The sequence below is a fragment of the Chiloscyllium punctatum genome, chromosome 3 (genome assembly GCF_047496795.1).
Source record: "Chiloscyllium punctatum isolate Juve2018m chromosome 3, sChiPun1.3, whole genome shotgun sequence".
NCBI classification, from domain to species: Eukaryota; Metazoa; Chordata; class Chondrichthyes; order Orectolobiformes; family Hemiscylliidae; genus Chiloscyllium; species Chiloscyllium punctatum.
This window is the reverse complement of record NC_092741.1, coordinates 59,558,292-59,576,178: the sequence shown is the minus strand read 5'-3', so window position 1 is coordinate 59,576,178 and position 17,887 is coordinate 59,558,292. Positions and strand designations below refer to the sequence as shown.

The following is a 17,887-nucleotide window of genomic DNA, read 5'->3' as shown; positions in this document are numbered from 1 at the left end:
TCAGTGCTTTCTGTGAGGAAAGAGAATTAGTGCTTGCCATCAGCATTGGCTGCAGCTTGTTGCGGAAGGGCTTTGGGAGTAATTGTGTGATGATGACATGGAGCTGCACGTCACTGAACGTAAAAGGCATTCTGTTGGGGGAGGGTGTGGAGTTAGGGTCTAGAATGAGATTGCATTTGTGTCATGGATATGTGCACATGAAGAAGTTAAATTAGGCCTTACCTAATGTAACTGTGAGATTAGAGCCTGGGTATGTCTATGATGACCATGTATAGTAGTGTTTAGTATAATGAATAGTACAAGTTTTGAAGTTGTGTCTGTGCCAGGTCTCCAGTGGGCATTATGACTGATCATTATTCTCTTGCCTTCTACCCCTACCCTTGTAGGGTTTTTCTGTTCACATAATCATCTAATGCCCTTTTAAATACGTGAATCGAATTTTCATCCGCTACACTTGCAGGCAGTGTATTCCAGTTCTGAACTACTCATTGTGTGAAAAAGATTCTTCTCGCATCACATTTGCTACATTTGCCAATCACTTTAAATCTGTGCCTGCTCATTCTTACTTCTTTTTCAGAAGGTGGAGCAATGGGCTGACCTGAGGGGCCATGCTGAAATAAAATAAAGTAGTTATCACTCCTTAAAAATATTTTATTGATTAAAAATATTAAATATATTGAAAATGCTTTGAATAATCATTTATGAAAGCCAACATTTTGTACTCTAACATTTTTGATTGTATAGATAGTAGTTTAATATCTTTCACAGTGCTTTGATAATTCTTTGTCAGTTTTGATGTGCCTATTTTTAGTCAAGTTCTTGTCTAAACTTTGCAATCACAAAGGCTAACTGTTCCTCCCTTCCTCCAAGGTGCCTGTCCCCTCCTCATTCTCCTGCACTTGAGCATCCCTAACATCCAATTCCAATCTGCCTCCCAGATTTTCTGGGACCATATTCACATGGATACATCGCCTCTCAAACTGGGTAATCTGGCAATCCAAAAAAATGCATGAAAACTGACCTGCTCAGACTTGGTCTGTTTTATGCACTCTCTTTTACAGGCAGTTGGGATAGATATTTTATGCATCCTATTCAGACATGTTATAGAACAGGTGGCACGTTTAAGAGGGGTCTGTTGGCTCAGTGGTAGGGATACTACCGTTATCCTACAAGAGTTCCATAGATAGTTGGGAAAACAAAGTCTGTTGGAGATGATTGAATGTTCAAATACTTGAATCATAGGGCATCCATTAAACCCAATCTACAGAAATAGAAATGCACAGAAGTGGTGGGATGGGACTTTCAATTATCAGGGATTTTCAGCATTTTTTGCTGCAGACAAGATCTTGTTTGTAAAAACTATGGCACACAAATTCATGAGAATTAGTTCCTCACTGCGTGCTGCTGGAGTGCTGAACAAATTCCAGCCACTGCTGGCATAATTCTGTGTGATTAACCTAGTATTGGAATTTGAAAGTGTGCTACCTACTTTATACAGTGTCCCCACCCATCTCTTTTTCCAGATCCTCAGCATTAAATTCTGTCGACCGGTTCAAATATGCCAAACGCTTACTGAAAGGGGGAGCTGCTGTTGGGTTGTCTTCAGGAGCAGAGGACTGAAAAAAAATCAAGATGTTTCATGATGAATAAAGCTGTGGAAGTATGTTAACCTAGAAATCAACTGATTCTTGAAGCTGGTCATCAAATCCTCTACCTTAAGCTAACTTAAACTCTGCTCAACGAGTACAGAATGTTTATTATAATAGCATATTGGTGCAAATTTTTGCAGATCTGTCATCACATAGCATCATTGTCCTTTTAGTTACATTCAGTAAAATGACATCTAGAAGTATTTCATCATGCTCTTAGGTTATGTTAATGGTTAAAATAACACTTTGATAAATGTGAAATGAGTAATACACCACCTCATTGAGAAAGCATAAAAATAAAATTAGATTAGATTAGATTAGATTCCCTACAGTGTGGAAACAGGCCCTTCGGCCTAACAAGTCCACAAAGACCCTCCGAAGATTAGGGTAGAATTAGGGCAGAGTTTTCCATCATATAAAGTTTAATTCAGCTAATGAACGGCTCAATATGCAAGTGGACTGCACAGTGTATGGGAAACCATACCTGTCAAGCATATTCTAATCTTTTCCATGATCTGTGCTAAATTAATTGACTTCATTCCAGAGAGTATTATTACTGCAATTAACCTTGGCATCCTTGGTTTCAAGCAAGAAGAAGATAGTGGCTGCTTTTCCATTTCATGGATAATCATTTAATTACATTGGTGCATCCACATATGTATGTATGTGTTGTAAGTGATTTCAACATTAACTGTAATATTTTAATGCTCAAACTGACCATTACTATAAGTGATCAGCAGCATTTCATGCTTGTTGAGGAGAGAAAAAAGTAAATTGCTTCCTTTCCATAAACCAAGGGCAAATGTGACTCGGAAAGAATATGTAAGCTGCAGTGGAGTTCCCAGTCCTGCTCATTAGTTTACAGTTAGAAACAAAATATTGATTCCCAGAAGATTTCTGTGCTGTGTTTTGTGTAGTTTAAGCTGAGGATCTTGCTTATTCAGCATTCAGCATCAGATGAACAGCTGTAAGTTCCTTCATTTGCCCCACTGCCAACACCAACCCCCACCCCACCCCCCCCATCCATTTCACTGCTGACTTTTCTCGCTGCTTGAATGGTTGATTGATTAGTGAAAGTGTGTGTGAGCAGATGGCACTGATGTGCACTTGGCTACATTCTGTAGTGTTGCTGTGAATACCCTTCTAATAATGACAACCAAAGTCTTTTACTTGAACTTGAGTGCTCTGCGATTATTTGACAACGTGCTGGATTCTTGGGAGAAAAAGGTTATTAAGTTGTTAAGATGATTTGTCATGTAAAGTCAATTGATAATAAGCCTCCTTTGTTTTTATTCTGCAATAGCATGATCAAGTCAGTTAGCATTGCGTGGTGGGGCTTGAACGTTGGTAAACTGAGTTGTTACTCATTCCAGCACAGTGCAGTACTTGCATGAAATGTACGGGCAAGGTGCCCATGTAAAAGCTGCATAAAATAGGTCTGGAAAGCTTTGGTGCATTGAGCGACTGGAGCTGGTACATGTCTGGAGTTATTTATGTTACAGAAATACTTCAGCAATATGTTCACATCCTGCATTGATACCATAATTACCATGTTAACCATTTTGAGTGTGCTGAAGAACTGTTATAAGTAGTAATGCTCTGATTCATATTCCTTTTATAATTTAATATCTTGGGGGAATACAATTCTCTGAAAAAAAAATCATTTATTCAGATCAGATAAAGAGTAACAGTTTGGAAAAATAAAGCAAATAAATTTCTGCGATAAGTAATTGACCTCCTGTCCCCAATATCTGGCCACCACCTTACAAGGCACAAAGCAGTGTGATAGAATGTTCTCCATTTTCCTAGATGATTGCAGCTCCAACAACACTTGAGAAGCTCAACATGTCCAGGACAAAACAACCCACTTGGTTGTTAAATGTTTACGCCTTGCACCACTGGTGCAAGATGCACCGCATCAACTCATCAAGATTCCTTCAGCAGCACCTTTCAAACTTGTGACTTCTAGCACCTAGAAGGATAATGAAAGCAATTTCACAGGAACACCTCCTGAAAGTTCTCCATGCCACACACCATCCTGACTCGGAATTAATCCTTCATTTTCACTGGGTCAACCTCCTAGAACTATCTCCCTAACACTATTGTAGACTTATCTATACCACATGAAATTCAGTGGTTCAAGAAAGCAAGGTAAAGGTAAAGTCAGCATGGACAACAGGACTGCTCTTCTAGTAGAGAATGAGAGAGAGAGAGAGAGAGAGAGATGACTTGTGGCAGTTTAACTTGAGGGTTGCCACACTTCAGGCAGGTTGAGAAAGAGAGTCCTTCATGGTAAACTCTGTCAGTGAAAGGATTGAACCCATGTTTGTAGCATCACTCTCCAGTGCAAACCTGCCATCCAGCCAACTGAGTGAATCAAACCCCATTTCACCCACTGCTTGAGTAGCAAATTGTTCACGAAAGAATAAATAAAATAATCAATATGACAAAATGGAGGGTAACATTAAAGGACTGAATAAAAGTTCTCCGCAAGTTAATCAATTACAAACTACATAGTATGAAAAGAATAAAACACAATTAACATTTAAATAGTTGGTGTGAAATGTACAGTTTATTTATGGCTTTACTGTTAAGTTGCTTATGAAACTGTTTACAATGTGGTTGTTTACAATGCAACTGTTCCTAAAAAAGCAACAGAATTGCTCTTCATGTCTGATGATCATTTTACATCTGTGATTGGAATTTTATTTTTATTACATTGAAATAGCTCTACAATGTGGAAATCTGTGCAATCTTCTGCGTGTTATGGACCAGGCAGACCCCCTCAACAAAGTAGCCTGGACCCTAATTTTGCTGGTTGTTTTAAGGAGTGATGGAGATGACCCAACCACTTCGTTTTAAACAAAACAGAATTTACCTGCACGATTACTGAATGAAACACAAACAAAAATGCCCGTAGTGTTAGGTGAAGGGGTAAATTTAGGGGAATAGGTCTGGGTGGGTTGCTCTTCGGAGGGTCGGTGTGGACTTGTTGAGTCGAAGGGCCTGTTTCCACACTGTAAGTAATCTAACCGAATCTAAAAGAATACAGAATAACTTAACCTATCTGAAAACCCAACAGATTATCCCAACTTAATGATGCTGTTCCAAATAGTTGCAACAATCCCATGAATACCCCTTTACAAAAAAAGGAAAAATCCAACACAGGTTCTGACTGGAGAGATGCCAGAGAGAGAGAGAATCAACAGGGACCTGCTTCTTTGGGACCAGCAGCTTCATAACTGACCGTCTGCTTTCAGTGAACAGCCAGACTGTTAAAGTCCAAACTAAACCGGAGAAAAGTTGAGCTGGGAGAACTGGCCGCTCCCCTTTCATTATACAGGCGTTTTTTTTTGCAAAAAACTTGAAAGCATTCTCAAGTAATTAATCCCAGACTTTTCAGAATCACTGCTTTTATGATCTGTCTGGAAAAAAAGTCAATAGAACATAGAACATGACAGCGCAGTATAGGCCCTTTGGCTCTTGATGTTGCACTCACCTGTGAAACCAATCTGAAGCCCATCTAACCTACACTACTCCAATTTCATCCATATATCTATCCAATGACCATTTAGATGCCCTTAAAGCTGGCGAGTCTACTACTGTAGCAGACAGGACGTTCCACACCTTTACTACTGTCTGAGGAAAGAAACTATCTCTGATATCTATCCTGTATCTATCACCCCTCAGTTTAAAGCTATGCCCCCTCATGCTAGCCATCACCATCCGGGGAATAAAACTCTTGCAGTCCACCCTATCTAACTCACTGATTATCTTATATGTCTCAATTAAGTCACCTCTCAAACTTCTTCTCTCCAATGAAAACAGCATCTAGTCCCTCAGCCTTTCCTCATAAGACCTTCCCTCCATACCAGACAACATCCTGGCAAATCTCCTCTGAACCCTTTCCAAAGCTTCCACATCCTTCCTATAATGCAGTGACCAGAACTGTACACAATACTCCAAGTGCAGCCACACCAGAGTTTTGTATAGCTGCAGCATGACCTCATGGTTCTGAAACTCAATCCCTCTACTAATAAAAGCTAACACATCATATATGTTCTTAACAACCCTATCAATCTAGGTGGCAACTTGAAGGGATTTATATCCATGGTCACTGAGATCTCTCTGCTCTTCTACACTACCAAGAATCTTACCATTAGCCCAGTACTCTGCATTCCTGTTGCTCCTTCTAAATTGAGTCACCTCACACTTATCCGAATTAAACTCCATTTGCCACCTCTCAGCTCGGCAGCTTATCTATATCCTTCTTTAACCTACAACAGGCTTCTGCACTATCCACAACTCTACTGACCTTAGTGTCATCCATATATTTACTAATCCATCCTTCTATGCCCTCACCTGGTCATTTATAAAAATGACAAACAGCAGTGGACCCAAACAGATCCTTGCATTACACCACTAGTAACTGAACTCCAGGATGAACATTTGCCAACAACCACCACCCTATGTCTTCTTTCAGCTAGCCAATTTCTGATCCAAACCACTAAATCGCCCTCAATCCCATCCCTCTGTATTTTGTGCAGTAGCCTACCATGGAGAATCTTATCAAATGCCTTACTGAAATCCATATGCACCACATCAGCCACTTTACCCTCATCCACTTGTTTGGTTACCTTCTCAAAGAACTGAATAAGGTTTGTGGAGCACGACATGCCCTTCACAAAACTGTGTTGACTATTCCTGATCAACTTAATCCTTTCTAGATGATTATAAATCTGATATCTTATAACCTTTTCCAACACTTTATCCACAACCAAAGTAAGGCTCACGGTTCTATAATTACCAGGTGATTACTCCCTTTTTTGAACAAGGAAACAATAATTGCTATCCTCCAGTCTTCCAGCACTATTCCTGTAGACAATGACAGCATAAAGATCAAAGCCAAAGGCTCAGCAATCTCCTCCTTGGCTTCCCGGAGAATCCTTGGATAAATCCCATCTGGTCAAGGGGACTTATCTATTTTCACATTTTCCAGAATTGCTAATACCTCTTCCTTGTGAACCTCAATCCCATCTAGTTTAATAGCCTGTATCTCAGTATTCTCCTCGACAACATTGTCTTTTTCTAGTGTGAATACTGATGAAAAATATTCATTTAGCCCTTCCCCTATCTCCTCTGACTCCACACACAATTTCCTACTGCTATCTTTGATTGGCCCTAATCTTACTGTAGTCATTCTTTTATTCCTGATATACCGATAGAAAACCTTAGGGTTTTCCTTGATCCTATCCGGTAACAACTTCTCATGTCCCCTCCTGGCTCTTCTTAACTCTTTCTTTAGGTCATTCCTGGCTAACCTGTAACTCACAAGTGCCCTAGCTGAGCCTTCACATCTCATCCTAACATAAACCTTCTTCCTCTTAGTAAATCACAGCTCCTTTGCTCGACAACTTCCTCCCTGCCTGACAGGTACATGCTTATTGAGGACCCGCAGTAGCTGGTCCTTGAATAATCTGCACATTTCAATTGTGCCCATCCCCTGCAGTTTCCTTCCCTTTCCTGTGCATCCTAAATCTTGCCTAATTGCATCATAATTGCCTTTCTCCCAGCAGGAACTCTTGCCCTGCGGTATATACCTATCCCTTTCCATTGCTAAAGTAAACATAACCGAATTGTGATCACTATCACCAAAGTGCTCACCTACCATCAAATCTAACACCATCTAATCATAACCCAGTACCAAATCTAATGTGACTTCGTCTCTTGTTGGCTTGTCTACATACTGTGTCAGGAAACCATCCTGCACACATTGGACAAGAACTTACCAATCTAAAGTACTTGAACTATAGTATTCCCAGTCAATATTTGGAAAGTTAAAGACCCCATAACAACTACCCTGTCAATCTCGCTCCTATCGAGAATCATCTTTGCTATCCTTTCCTCTACATCTCTGGAACTATTCAGAGGCCTATAGAAAACTTCCAACAGGGTGACCTCTCCTTTCCTGTTTCTAACCTCAGCCCAAACTACCTCAGTAGATGAGTCCTTTCTGCCACCATAACACTGTTCTTGACTAACAGTGCCACACCCCGCTTACCATCTTCTCTGTTCTTACTAAAACATCTAAATCCTGGAACCTGCAACAACCATTCCTGTCCCTGCTCCATGTCTCTGAAATGACCACAACATCGAAGTCCCAGGTACCAACCCATGCTGCAAGTTCACCCACCTTATTCCGGATACTCCTGGCGTTGAAGTAGACACACTTCAAACCAACTTCCTGCTTGCCAGTGCCCTCTTGCCACCTTGAAATCGTATTTCGGATCTCACTACTCTCAACCCCCTATAAACTTGAACTACAATTTGGGTTCCCATCCTCCTGCTGAATTAGTTTAAACCCACCTGGAGAATGGGTTTAAATTAATTCAGCAAATTACCCCCAGGTTATTGGTACACCTCTGGTTCATGCGAAGACCATCCTGTTTATAAAGGTCCCATCTTCCCCAGAAAGAGCCCCAACTATCCAGGAATCCAAAACTCTTCTTCCTGCACCATCCCTGTAGCTATGTGTTCAACTCCTCTCCCTCCCTTTTTCCTGCCTTGCTAGCACATGGCATGGGCAATAAACCAGAGATAACAACTCTGTTTCTCCTAGTTTTAAGTTCCTCCCGATCTCCCTGAATTTCTGCCTTAAATCCCCATCTCTCTTCCTACCTATGCCGCTGGTGCCAATGTGGACCACGACTTGGGGCTGCTCACCCTCCCCCACAGGGATCCCAAAAACACGATCAAAGACATCATGAACCCTGGCATGTGGGAGGCAACACACCAACCCTGAGTCTCTCTTGTTCCCATCCTCTGTTCCCCTATCTGTTCCCCTAACTATGGAGAATCCAGCGACAGTATAACCTTGTTAAAGGAGCAACATTGATTCATGTGATCTGTTTAATATTCCACTGGTCTGAGCAACTAATTCTCTTGTAAGAAAATTTCAACAACGATGGGAAAGAACTACACATTTTATGATTCACTGTCATTGAATTGCATCTTACCTTTCCAAAGATGTTTGAGTGACCATCTTAAATTTATGCCCTCTTGCTTTTGTTTCACAGACAAGTTAAAACAATGTGACATTATATACCACATTGTATTGTTGAGTAACTTGATGACCTCATCTAGGTTAGGACTTAATCTTCTGTGCTCTTCCATCACTCTATCAAGAACCAAAGCTTGTGTCTAGGACTGAGGAGCATCATGAAAAAAGTAATAGGCAGGTTGCTCCAGAGACAAATTAGGAAACACTTCTGAATGCAAAGGGTGCCACAAGTTCGAAATTGTTTTGCAAATGGCTCAGTCATACTCAATCAGCTTTTAAACTTACAACTGCAACTGACAGATTTCTTTAGTTAAGCAAAAAAAGGGATATGAGGCCCAGAAAAGTATATGGGGTTGCAAATCAAGTATGATCCAATTGAATGGCATAACAGAGTTGTTGAACTGAATTATGGAATGGTTATATCATAGAAGGAAGCCATTTGGCCATCTTGCCCATATGATCATCTGCAAGGCTAACTCAAAGGTGTTCTCTGGCTCTTGGGATATGTTTTTTCAACTGGGAATATGTTTTTTCCTATCTATTCAAAGAGGAGGCAGTGGTGTGGATATCACTGGACCATTAATTCAGAAGTCCAGGCTAATGTTCTGGGGACATGGATTCGAAAAACTGTTGTAATATTTGAATTAAATAATATCTAATTAATTATCATAAAAAACCTCTTTTGGCTCATAATGTCCTTTAGGGAAGGAAATCTGTCATCCTTTCCTGGCCTGTCCTATATGTAACTCCAGACCCACAGTGCTTGATTTTTAACTGTCCCCTGAAATAGTTTAGAAAACCACTTAACTGCTACAAAGTCTGAAGAAAGGAATGAAACTGTACTGACCAATCGTTACCGACCTTGGCACCAGAATCAACATTGGCAAACACAGCCCTGTTGACCTTGCAAAGTCCTCCTCGCTAATATCTGGAAGTTTATGGTAAAATTGGGATTGCTGCCTCTTAACTGGTCAAGCAAAACCGTGATGTAGTCAGGAAACATACCCTACAGACAATGTCCCAGGCACCATCATCACCATTCCTCTCACTGGCATCCAGTAGATGTGGTGGTATACAGTCTGGTGGAGATGCCCTGCCAGCTCTTTGCATTGACACTGGGTCCCATAAAATCTCATGGCATCAGGAAAAACATGACAAGGAATCCTCCTGCTCATTATCACTTATCAATGAAAGAAGTGATCAAGCATAATAGGCAATGGGACAGATCAGTAGAGATGCACTGACAGACATTTAAGAGGGGATATCTCGGAATACTCAGATTAAGTAAATTCCTACTATAAAGAATAATTTGAAAGGAAGGACCCATCATCCATCTTCTTCTACATAAGCTCAGAAATGGGCATGTTTGAAGATGATTGCAAGGTGTTCAGCACAATTTATGACTCATCAGATACTGTGTCCATTTGCAGCTAGACCAGGTCAACATCTCCTTTTCTTTTCCAAGGAGAATTTCTCCAGCTTCTCTGATCCATCCAACGAAATAAAGTTACTTTGATCTGAAACCAATCATAAGTGTTTTCTGCACACTCACCTTCCAAAAGCCTGACTGACCTTTTACCCTTCCTACTTCTCAGTTCACAATTCATCCATGTTTTGTGCCATCGGCAATTTTTGCAGCTGTGTCAGGGACTGCCCCTGTCTGGGTTACTCATATAGATCATGATGTTAGAATGTATTAATAAGGAGGTAACAGTTCAGAAAACATCTAATCAAGCAGAGTCAAAAGACATTCGTGAAAAGCAAATCGTAGTTGACAATTTTATTAGAGTTCTTTTGACAAAATGTCAAATAAGGTGGATGAAGGGGTAACTGTAAATATAGTGTACTTGAATTTCCAAAGGGTATTTGGAAAGTCTCACATATCAAAGCCTTCTTCACAAAATAAGGTTAACCAAGCTTTTATTGACAGCATCTTCCAAGCCCATAGCCTTTACCACCTAGAAAGACAAGGATAGCAGATTTATAGAAGCATAACGAACTGCAAGTTCCACTCTAAGCCACACATTGTCTCGACCTAGTGTTGTAGAGAGATTTTAAAGAGGAGTCTTAGTCCTGTGTTTAGCAGCACAAATCAGTCTTTATCCAGAGCTCCTTACCATGCAGCCTAGAAGAGGTCACTCGAGACAGACTCTAAGACACTCCCCCTCTCCCATCAAAGCAGAAGATATTTATACATTCCACATTACAATGGTTACATTGACCTCAGTGTTTGCTGCTCCTCCTCTGACTGTTATGCCCCTCCGTAGATATTTGCTAGATGCATTATACAGAGTGGGTGGTACCTTGTGATGTTGTGATTGTTTATTTTCCTAAGATCATAATGATTACATAATGTTTGCAATTGCCCCGTACAATGCTATGTGTTTTCCAGTGAGCTTTCATGAAGTTATTTGTTTATATCCATCATTTTATGTCATTTGGTCCTTGGTATTTATACTGTTTGTTGTTCAATCACCACTACTGAAGGGACGGGGGTGTCTCTCCCTACTATCTACAGCCATTTATATAATATGTAATGGCAATTACATAAAAAGCGGATAATTATGGAGGGATCAGAGTTTCCCTTCTACACTTCACTAAATAACAAATGATCTCTTTCACTAAGATTTCTATGAGGCACTTCAATACCTTATCAGGTAGCCATGAGTTATGATTCTGACTGTGGAAACTGCTGCTTTAACTAATAATTCTCTTCACCATAAGTAACTCCAATCCCCCTTAGCCATTTAGCCTAAGCAACAAGTTGGCCTACATCTTGTGGCACTGACCCAGGCAAAAATGCCTGTTTTCCTGACCTTTCCACCTACTTTTCCATTTTATTTCAATTGCTCATTGTCACATCCAATTAACCATTAATGGTATGTTTGAAAATATCAGTTTTGAAGCATGTACATGTTCAATAATTGCAAGCTGATAAAGTTTATCGGCTCATGCTTGATTGATACATTTTATGTTTTGACTTAAAAGATTCTTCCTTCATTTTTACCATCTTGTGGATATATCTTCAGTGTTTTTCCCTCTTTATCTCCAATTGTAATTTTTATCTCCTCTATACCAAAAGTCAGTTTCCCGATGGATTATGTGTCAGTGCCTTATCAATGCTTATGGGGCAAAATCCAGGAACTCCATTCCTAACAGCTCTGTGGGTGTGCATGCAGACTGGAGTCAAACAAAGTCGTGTTGTCAGATTAACTGTCTTCTCCATCTTCCTCATTGCTAGACTCTACCTATGATTCTGTTCCTGGTCCTTGTAGGATCACCTCTCCGTTCAATGCTTCAACGTTTGTTGAATGAGTACTGTCACCCCTCCTCCTTCCTTTCCTTCCCTAAGCTTTTCTAAATACACTTATACCCAGGATATTTAGTACCAAGACTTACCTTTGTTGAGAAGTCTCCACGACCAAAATATGTCAAATTCCCACATGGCTATCTGCAACTGTAAATCATGAACATTATTTACCACCCTCTGTGCATTTTTAAAAATGGCACAGGAAATGTATTGTAGATCTTATTGTACTTTTCCTACTCTGGCCCCACCTAATTCCTTATAATTTCTTAACCTAGTGATACCAGTCTCTCCCACTTCTTTGTGCACCTTACTTTTCCACTCTACTCAAACTCCTGTTCATATATTCACATAAATTAGTAATTTCAGAAAATAGTGATACCTCGCTTTGCACTTGTGAGCAACACTGAAAAAGCTGCATTAATTGCCTCTTATTAGTTGTCCGAAGAAGGAAGTGGTAAACCATCTTGAACAGTTAGAATCTGTGTAGCATTTGATAGAAAATACTAGGAATTTGACCAAGTAAAGAAATGAAAATGGATGCCCCAAACTGGGATATCCCACTCAAAGTCTGACACCATCCAGAATAAACAGTCCACTTGATTGGCATGCTGTACCCCACTTTAAACATTCACTCCCTTCACCATTTACCAGCAGTGAGTGCCATCTGCAAGATTCAGGGCAGCAACTCGCCAAGGCTGTTTCAATTGCACTTTTCAAACCTGCAACTTCTGCTACATAGAAGGGCAAGAGCAGTGGATGTTTGGGAATGCTGTCACCTGCAACTTCCCTGCAGGCCTCATGGTTTGGATCTGCCTCACTGTTCCTTCAGTGTTGCTAAGTCAAACTCTGGGAGCTGCCTTCCTGACAGGACTGAATGTGTAGCTATACACAGATGAACTGCAGTGGTTCAAGAAGGTGCCACGCCACCACCTTATTAAGGCCAATCAGAAGTGGGCAAATAAATGCAGGCCCGGCCAGTGATGCCCATATCCTATGGAAGAATAAATAAAAGTAAAATACCAATCAATGGGACTGCTCATGTTGAGCTTATTTGATTTTGCTGTTCCATCCATCATGTAAAATGGCAAGTATTCCATTGCACCATGATGTAAATATAGAGGGAAATGCAAAAGCTTTGAAGTGTTTGGAGATGAGCCATTCCTGGTGCATACTGAGTCCTTTTCATTCTTTTAACCAGCCTCTGTCTGTTTATCATGTTAGGAGACAGTGGCATTTGCGAAAAGAAATGACTCAGTGAAACATACTTCAAGGTATAAAATCTAGAACTGTTCGAGTTTACTATTTACATTTTGTGCTTAACACATAACTTGTTGCAGAAGCTTTCTATCTGAGATCTAAGAAGAAAGCTTGCAGAGAAGATTGAACTCTGTGATGTGTATTAAATGCATGATTTGGAGATGTCAGTGTTGTACTGGGGTGGACAAAGTTAAAAATCATACAACAGCAGGTTATAGTCCAACAGGTTTATTTGGAAGTACTAGTTTTTGGAGCACTGCAACTCCACAACCACCTTATGAAGGAGCAGCGCTTTGAAAGCTAGTGCTTCCAAATAAACCAGTTGGACTGTAACCTGGTGTTGTGTGACTTTTAACTTTGTATTAAGTGCAGATAGAGTTGACTTCTATTTTCCGTATTTCTGAACTTCACTGAGTCACAATCCAAAGACACAACTATGTAAGAAAAAAACACATCTAGACTTTGATCTACTTCTTCAAATGTATTAATATTTAATAATGGTAAAAATCTGAAAAAGGGAAATTATGAAAACTCGGTGAACAAATGGAAATATGAAAACACATTAAAAGACATGACTGTACATAGGCAATTGATGATATTTAAAGAACTATTATATGGCTTAACAGCAACTTATCTTCAAGTTGCAAAGACTCAAAAATGATGTCAACAGTGGCTGACAAAGGATGTGAAAGATTTTTAAGATTTAAAGAAAATGGTTAGTAGCCAGAAATAGCAATAAATCTAAGAATTGGGAAAGAGCAAAGGAACAAGAGCAACAGCAAAGGAGCACCAAGAACCTGCAAGGGCAAAAAATAAAATACCTATGCAATCTAGCAAAAATGAATAAAAGGACTCTAAAAGCTTCGACAGGTATATATAAAGGAAATGTTTGGCTAAGATGAATGTGGGCCCATTTAAAACAGAGTCAGGAGAATTTAAAATTGGGAATCGATACCTGACAGAGAAGGTAAATTCAACTTGTTTTGTGGTTGTTTTCACTGAAGAATATACGAGAATTCTTCTAGAACTAGAGAACTCATGTGACAAGGAGAATGAAGAGTTGAAGGAAATTACTCTTAGTAAGAAGATTGTACTGGAGAAATGAATGACGTTGAAAGTTGATGAGTCCCCAGGACATGATAGTCTATATCTCAGCGTGTCGAACAAGTTAACTGTGAAGATAATCAATGCAATAGTGATTCTTCTCCAAATTTCCAGATTGTGGAATGATTCCTGCAGCTTTAAAGTTTGCACTATTTAAGAAAGGAACAAGAGAAACTAACAAGGAACTACAAACCCATCAGCCCTATATTAGTTGTCGAGAAAATGCAAGAATCTGTCATAAAGAATGTGATAAATGGATTTGTAGATAAAAGTGATCTAATTAGTATAGCAAGCATTGATTTGTGAAGGAAAAATTATGTTTGGAGTTTTTGAGGATGTTATTAACAAAATTGATAAAGGGGAGTCAATGGATGTGTATATTTGTATTTCTGGAAAGATTTTTCTAAGGTACCCTATGGGAGGTCAGCTAGCAAAATTCAAACACATGGTGTAGAGTTAATGTATTGGCGTAGATTAATAATTGACTAACAGACAGAAAACAAAGAGTAGGAATAAATGGATCATTCTCACATTAGCAGAATGTGACTAGTAAGGTACTGCAAGGATCATTACTTGGTCCCTAGCCTTCCATGATATATATCGATAATTTGGATGTGGGGACCAAATGTAATATTTCCAAATTTGTAAATGTTACTCAGTTATGCAAGTTGGGAGCAAGACTTAAAACATTTTCAGAATGATTTAGAGAAGCTTTGGGCTTGGGCAAGAACATGGCAGATGGAACATAATTTGGAAAAATGTGAGGTTATCGTTGGTAGGCAGAACAGATTTGAAAAGTATTTATAAAATTGAAAAGTGGAAATATAGAAAGGGACCTAAGTGTCCTTGTCAATAAATCACTGTAAGCTAGCATGCAGGTGCAGCAAACAATTTGGAAGGCTAATGGAATTTATTGCAGGGGAACAGGAGTAACAAAGTCTTTCTTTAGTTGTATAGGGGATTAGTTAGACAGCGCATGAAACACAGTGTGCAGTTTTAGATTCCTTATCTCAGGAAAGACATCATTGCCTTAGAGGAGGTACAGAAAATGTGTTGCTGGAAAAGCGCAGCAGGTCAGTCAGCATCCAAGGAGCAGGAGAATCGACGTTTCGGGCATGAGCCCTTCTTCAAGAATGGGCTCATGCCTGAAACGTCAATTCTCCTGCTCCTTGGATGCTGCCTGACCTGCTGCGCTTTTCCAGCAATACATTTTCCACTCTGATCTCCAGCATCTGCAGTCCTCACTTTCTCCTCCTTAGAGAGGGTGCAGTAAAGGTTCACCAGAGTTATTCCCAGATGGCCAGAGTGTCCTATGGGGCACACTGGGCCTGTAGTCTCTGGAGCATTGAAGAATGAGAGGTGATCTCATTGTAACCTACGAAATTCAAAGTGTGTTGGACAGAGTTGAGATAGGTAAAGATGTTTCCCCTATGGGGAATCTAGAACCAGGAGCACAATTTTAAAATAACAGCGTTCCCAATTTGGACCGAGATGAGAAAAAGCTAGGTTTACTCAGATTTGGTGAATCTTTGGAATTCTGTATTCCAGAGGATTGTGGAAGCTCACTCTTTGAGTATATTTAAAGCATTGAACACTAAACTTTTGACTTTCAGGGGCATAAAGAGTTGTGTTTGAAATGTTTGAACAGCCTATTAAGTCTAGATGGCCTACTCTTCCTTTGTCCAACATATCTCAGTTAATTGCACTTGAACTAGACATGATATTGCTATGTTTTATTAGAATTGAAGTTTAAAAGATAGTTTTTCAACTTTACAGTGTTACTGGCACCTCTTAGTTAAGTCAAACCTCACTATGTTTCTACATCAAAACAGCAATGCACAATCTTTAACAAACCAAATCTCCACCCACTCTCCATTTTAAGACTCTGAACATTAAAACAATCCACTGGCATTTCAGAAAAAAAAATCCAATGCAAATTGACAATTGCTGAAATTTTCAAATGAGAATAACTCCAAAAATGAGATAGCTGAAGACTGAGTTTTCATTTTGCTCTAACTGATAGATCCTTAGAGAAGACCAAATAAAAAGAGGTTTTTTTAAACAATTTTATTTTCTACGCTAGTCTGTTTTGAGAACTATGTTTGTGGAACTTGGTGCCCATCCTTTAAACTTCAGTAAGTTGCTTTCTATGGTTATTTGTTCTTCAGCAGTGGTTATTAAGAGGAATTCACATAAAAGAGTTCAAACTGTGTAACTGGACTGTAAAGTATCACTGTGGACTTCATAAATGTCTAAATCCAAGCATGTTCAAAACTGCAGTTGTGTTTTGCCATTTAAGTGTTTTCTTCCCTCCTAAAGTCTAACTGGAGTTTTACCACAGTGTATTTCCATTAGAATGTGAGAGGTCTGCTACTCATGTATTGAAGTTAAGTAATTCTTTAGGAAACTAAAATAGAAAAATAAATTAACTCCATTGAGAATAATTTGTCTTAAATTTGGGTTTGAAACTTTTATGTATTTTGGCAATATATAAATTTAAATTCTCCTGATTGCTAATATGTGATTTAAATTGTGCTCCTGTGGATCTGATTTTATCCAACTAGTTATATGATTAAAATGTTTATTGTTGCAATTGGTGCAAAAGTACATGAAAAGTCATTTTATAGATTTGGAAAATAATAACTAAACTGTAATATTGATCATTCCATCTCTCTGATTATTATTGGTATTTTTGTAAAGGCCCATATAGTCATTTAAAAAAAATGAGAACATTACTGAGTGGCTAGCTTTGTTGTTGATTTTTAATTGTGGACACAATAACTACCCAAAAAGTGAGTAAAATATTAGTAAACTTTCCTCACATACACTTTCTTATGTACTTTCAACTGTACTGAAATATTCAAATAGTTTCTTATACCACACATATGGATTGAATATAGGTTTATTTGTGGCATATGGTACTTTTTGACTCCAAGTATCACATGGCACGCACACCTGCATATCATTCATTGCAGCCTTTTAAACTGTCCTTCCTCCCTCCAGAATTTCCACCAATTATATCTGTTGCCTCAAAAGGTATTTCTAGAATATTGATGTTAGAATTTTATTTTTTTTTAAATGTTACTATTTTACTGCAACTCAAAAGAATGCAACATTCCAACTGCACACATTTGCTAACAATCATGACATGGCTACATCACAGTATCCTCTAAGATAAATAGCCATAATATTGCCTGAGTTTAAAAAAAAAGCTTCAATAGACTTGTAGATGAAATCAGTGCAAAGAGAATGAACAGTGCAAATCAGATCTCAAACTTTGGACTTACGCACCCAGTATTTTTTCTATTTTTAATTTTGGTAAAGCAACAAATGCTACTGTTTTGATATTGTTTTTGGGAAAAGCAAAATACCGTGGATGCTGGAAATCTGAAATAAATACAGAGAATGACAGGAAAAAAACTCAACAGGTTAGGCAGGATTGGTGGAGAGAGAAACAGAGATGATGCCAGACCTGCAAGTTTTTCCAGCATTCTTTGTTTTTATTAC

At 39.1% G+C, this 17,887-nt stretch overlaps 1 protein-coding gene across 16 annotated transcripts in view; it reads left to right on the top strand.

Annotated features, from left to right (window-relative positions):
- The window catches only part of eya4 (EYA transcriptional coactivator and phosphatase 4), a 621,540-nt gene that overhangs the window by 199,870 nt on the left and 403,783 nt on the right, over positions 1–17,887 (top strand). For 10 of the 16 annotated variants that reach the window (XM_072553790.1, XM_072553807.1, XM_072553785.1 and 7 more), the window contains exon 1: positions 2,797–2,876. The exons of the other annotated variants lie outside the window; for them this stretch is intronic. In XM_072553790.1, coding sequence (XP_072409891.1) covers positions 2,799–2,876 — 78 coding nt within the window. In that variant the 5' untranslated portion in view covers positions 2,797–2,798. Of the gene's footprint in view, positions 1–2,796; positions 2,877–17,887 lie in introns of those variants that run through there. 16 annotated transcript variants of the gene reach the window in all.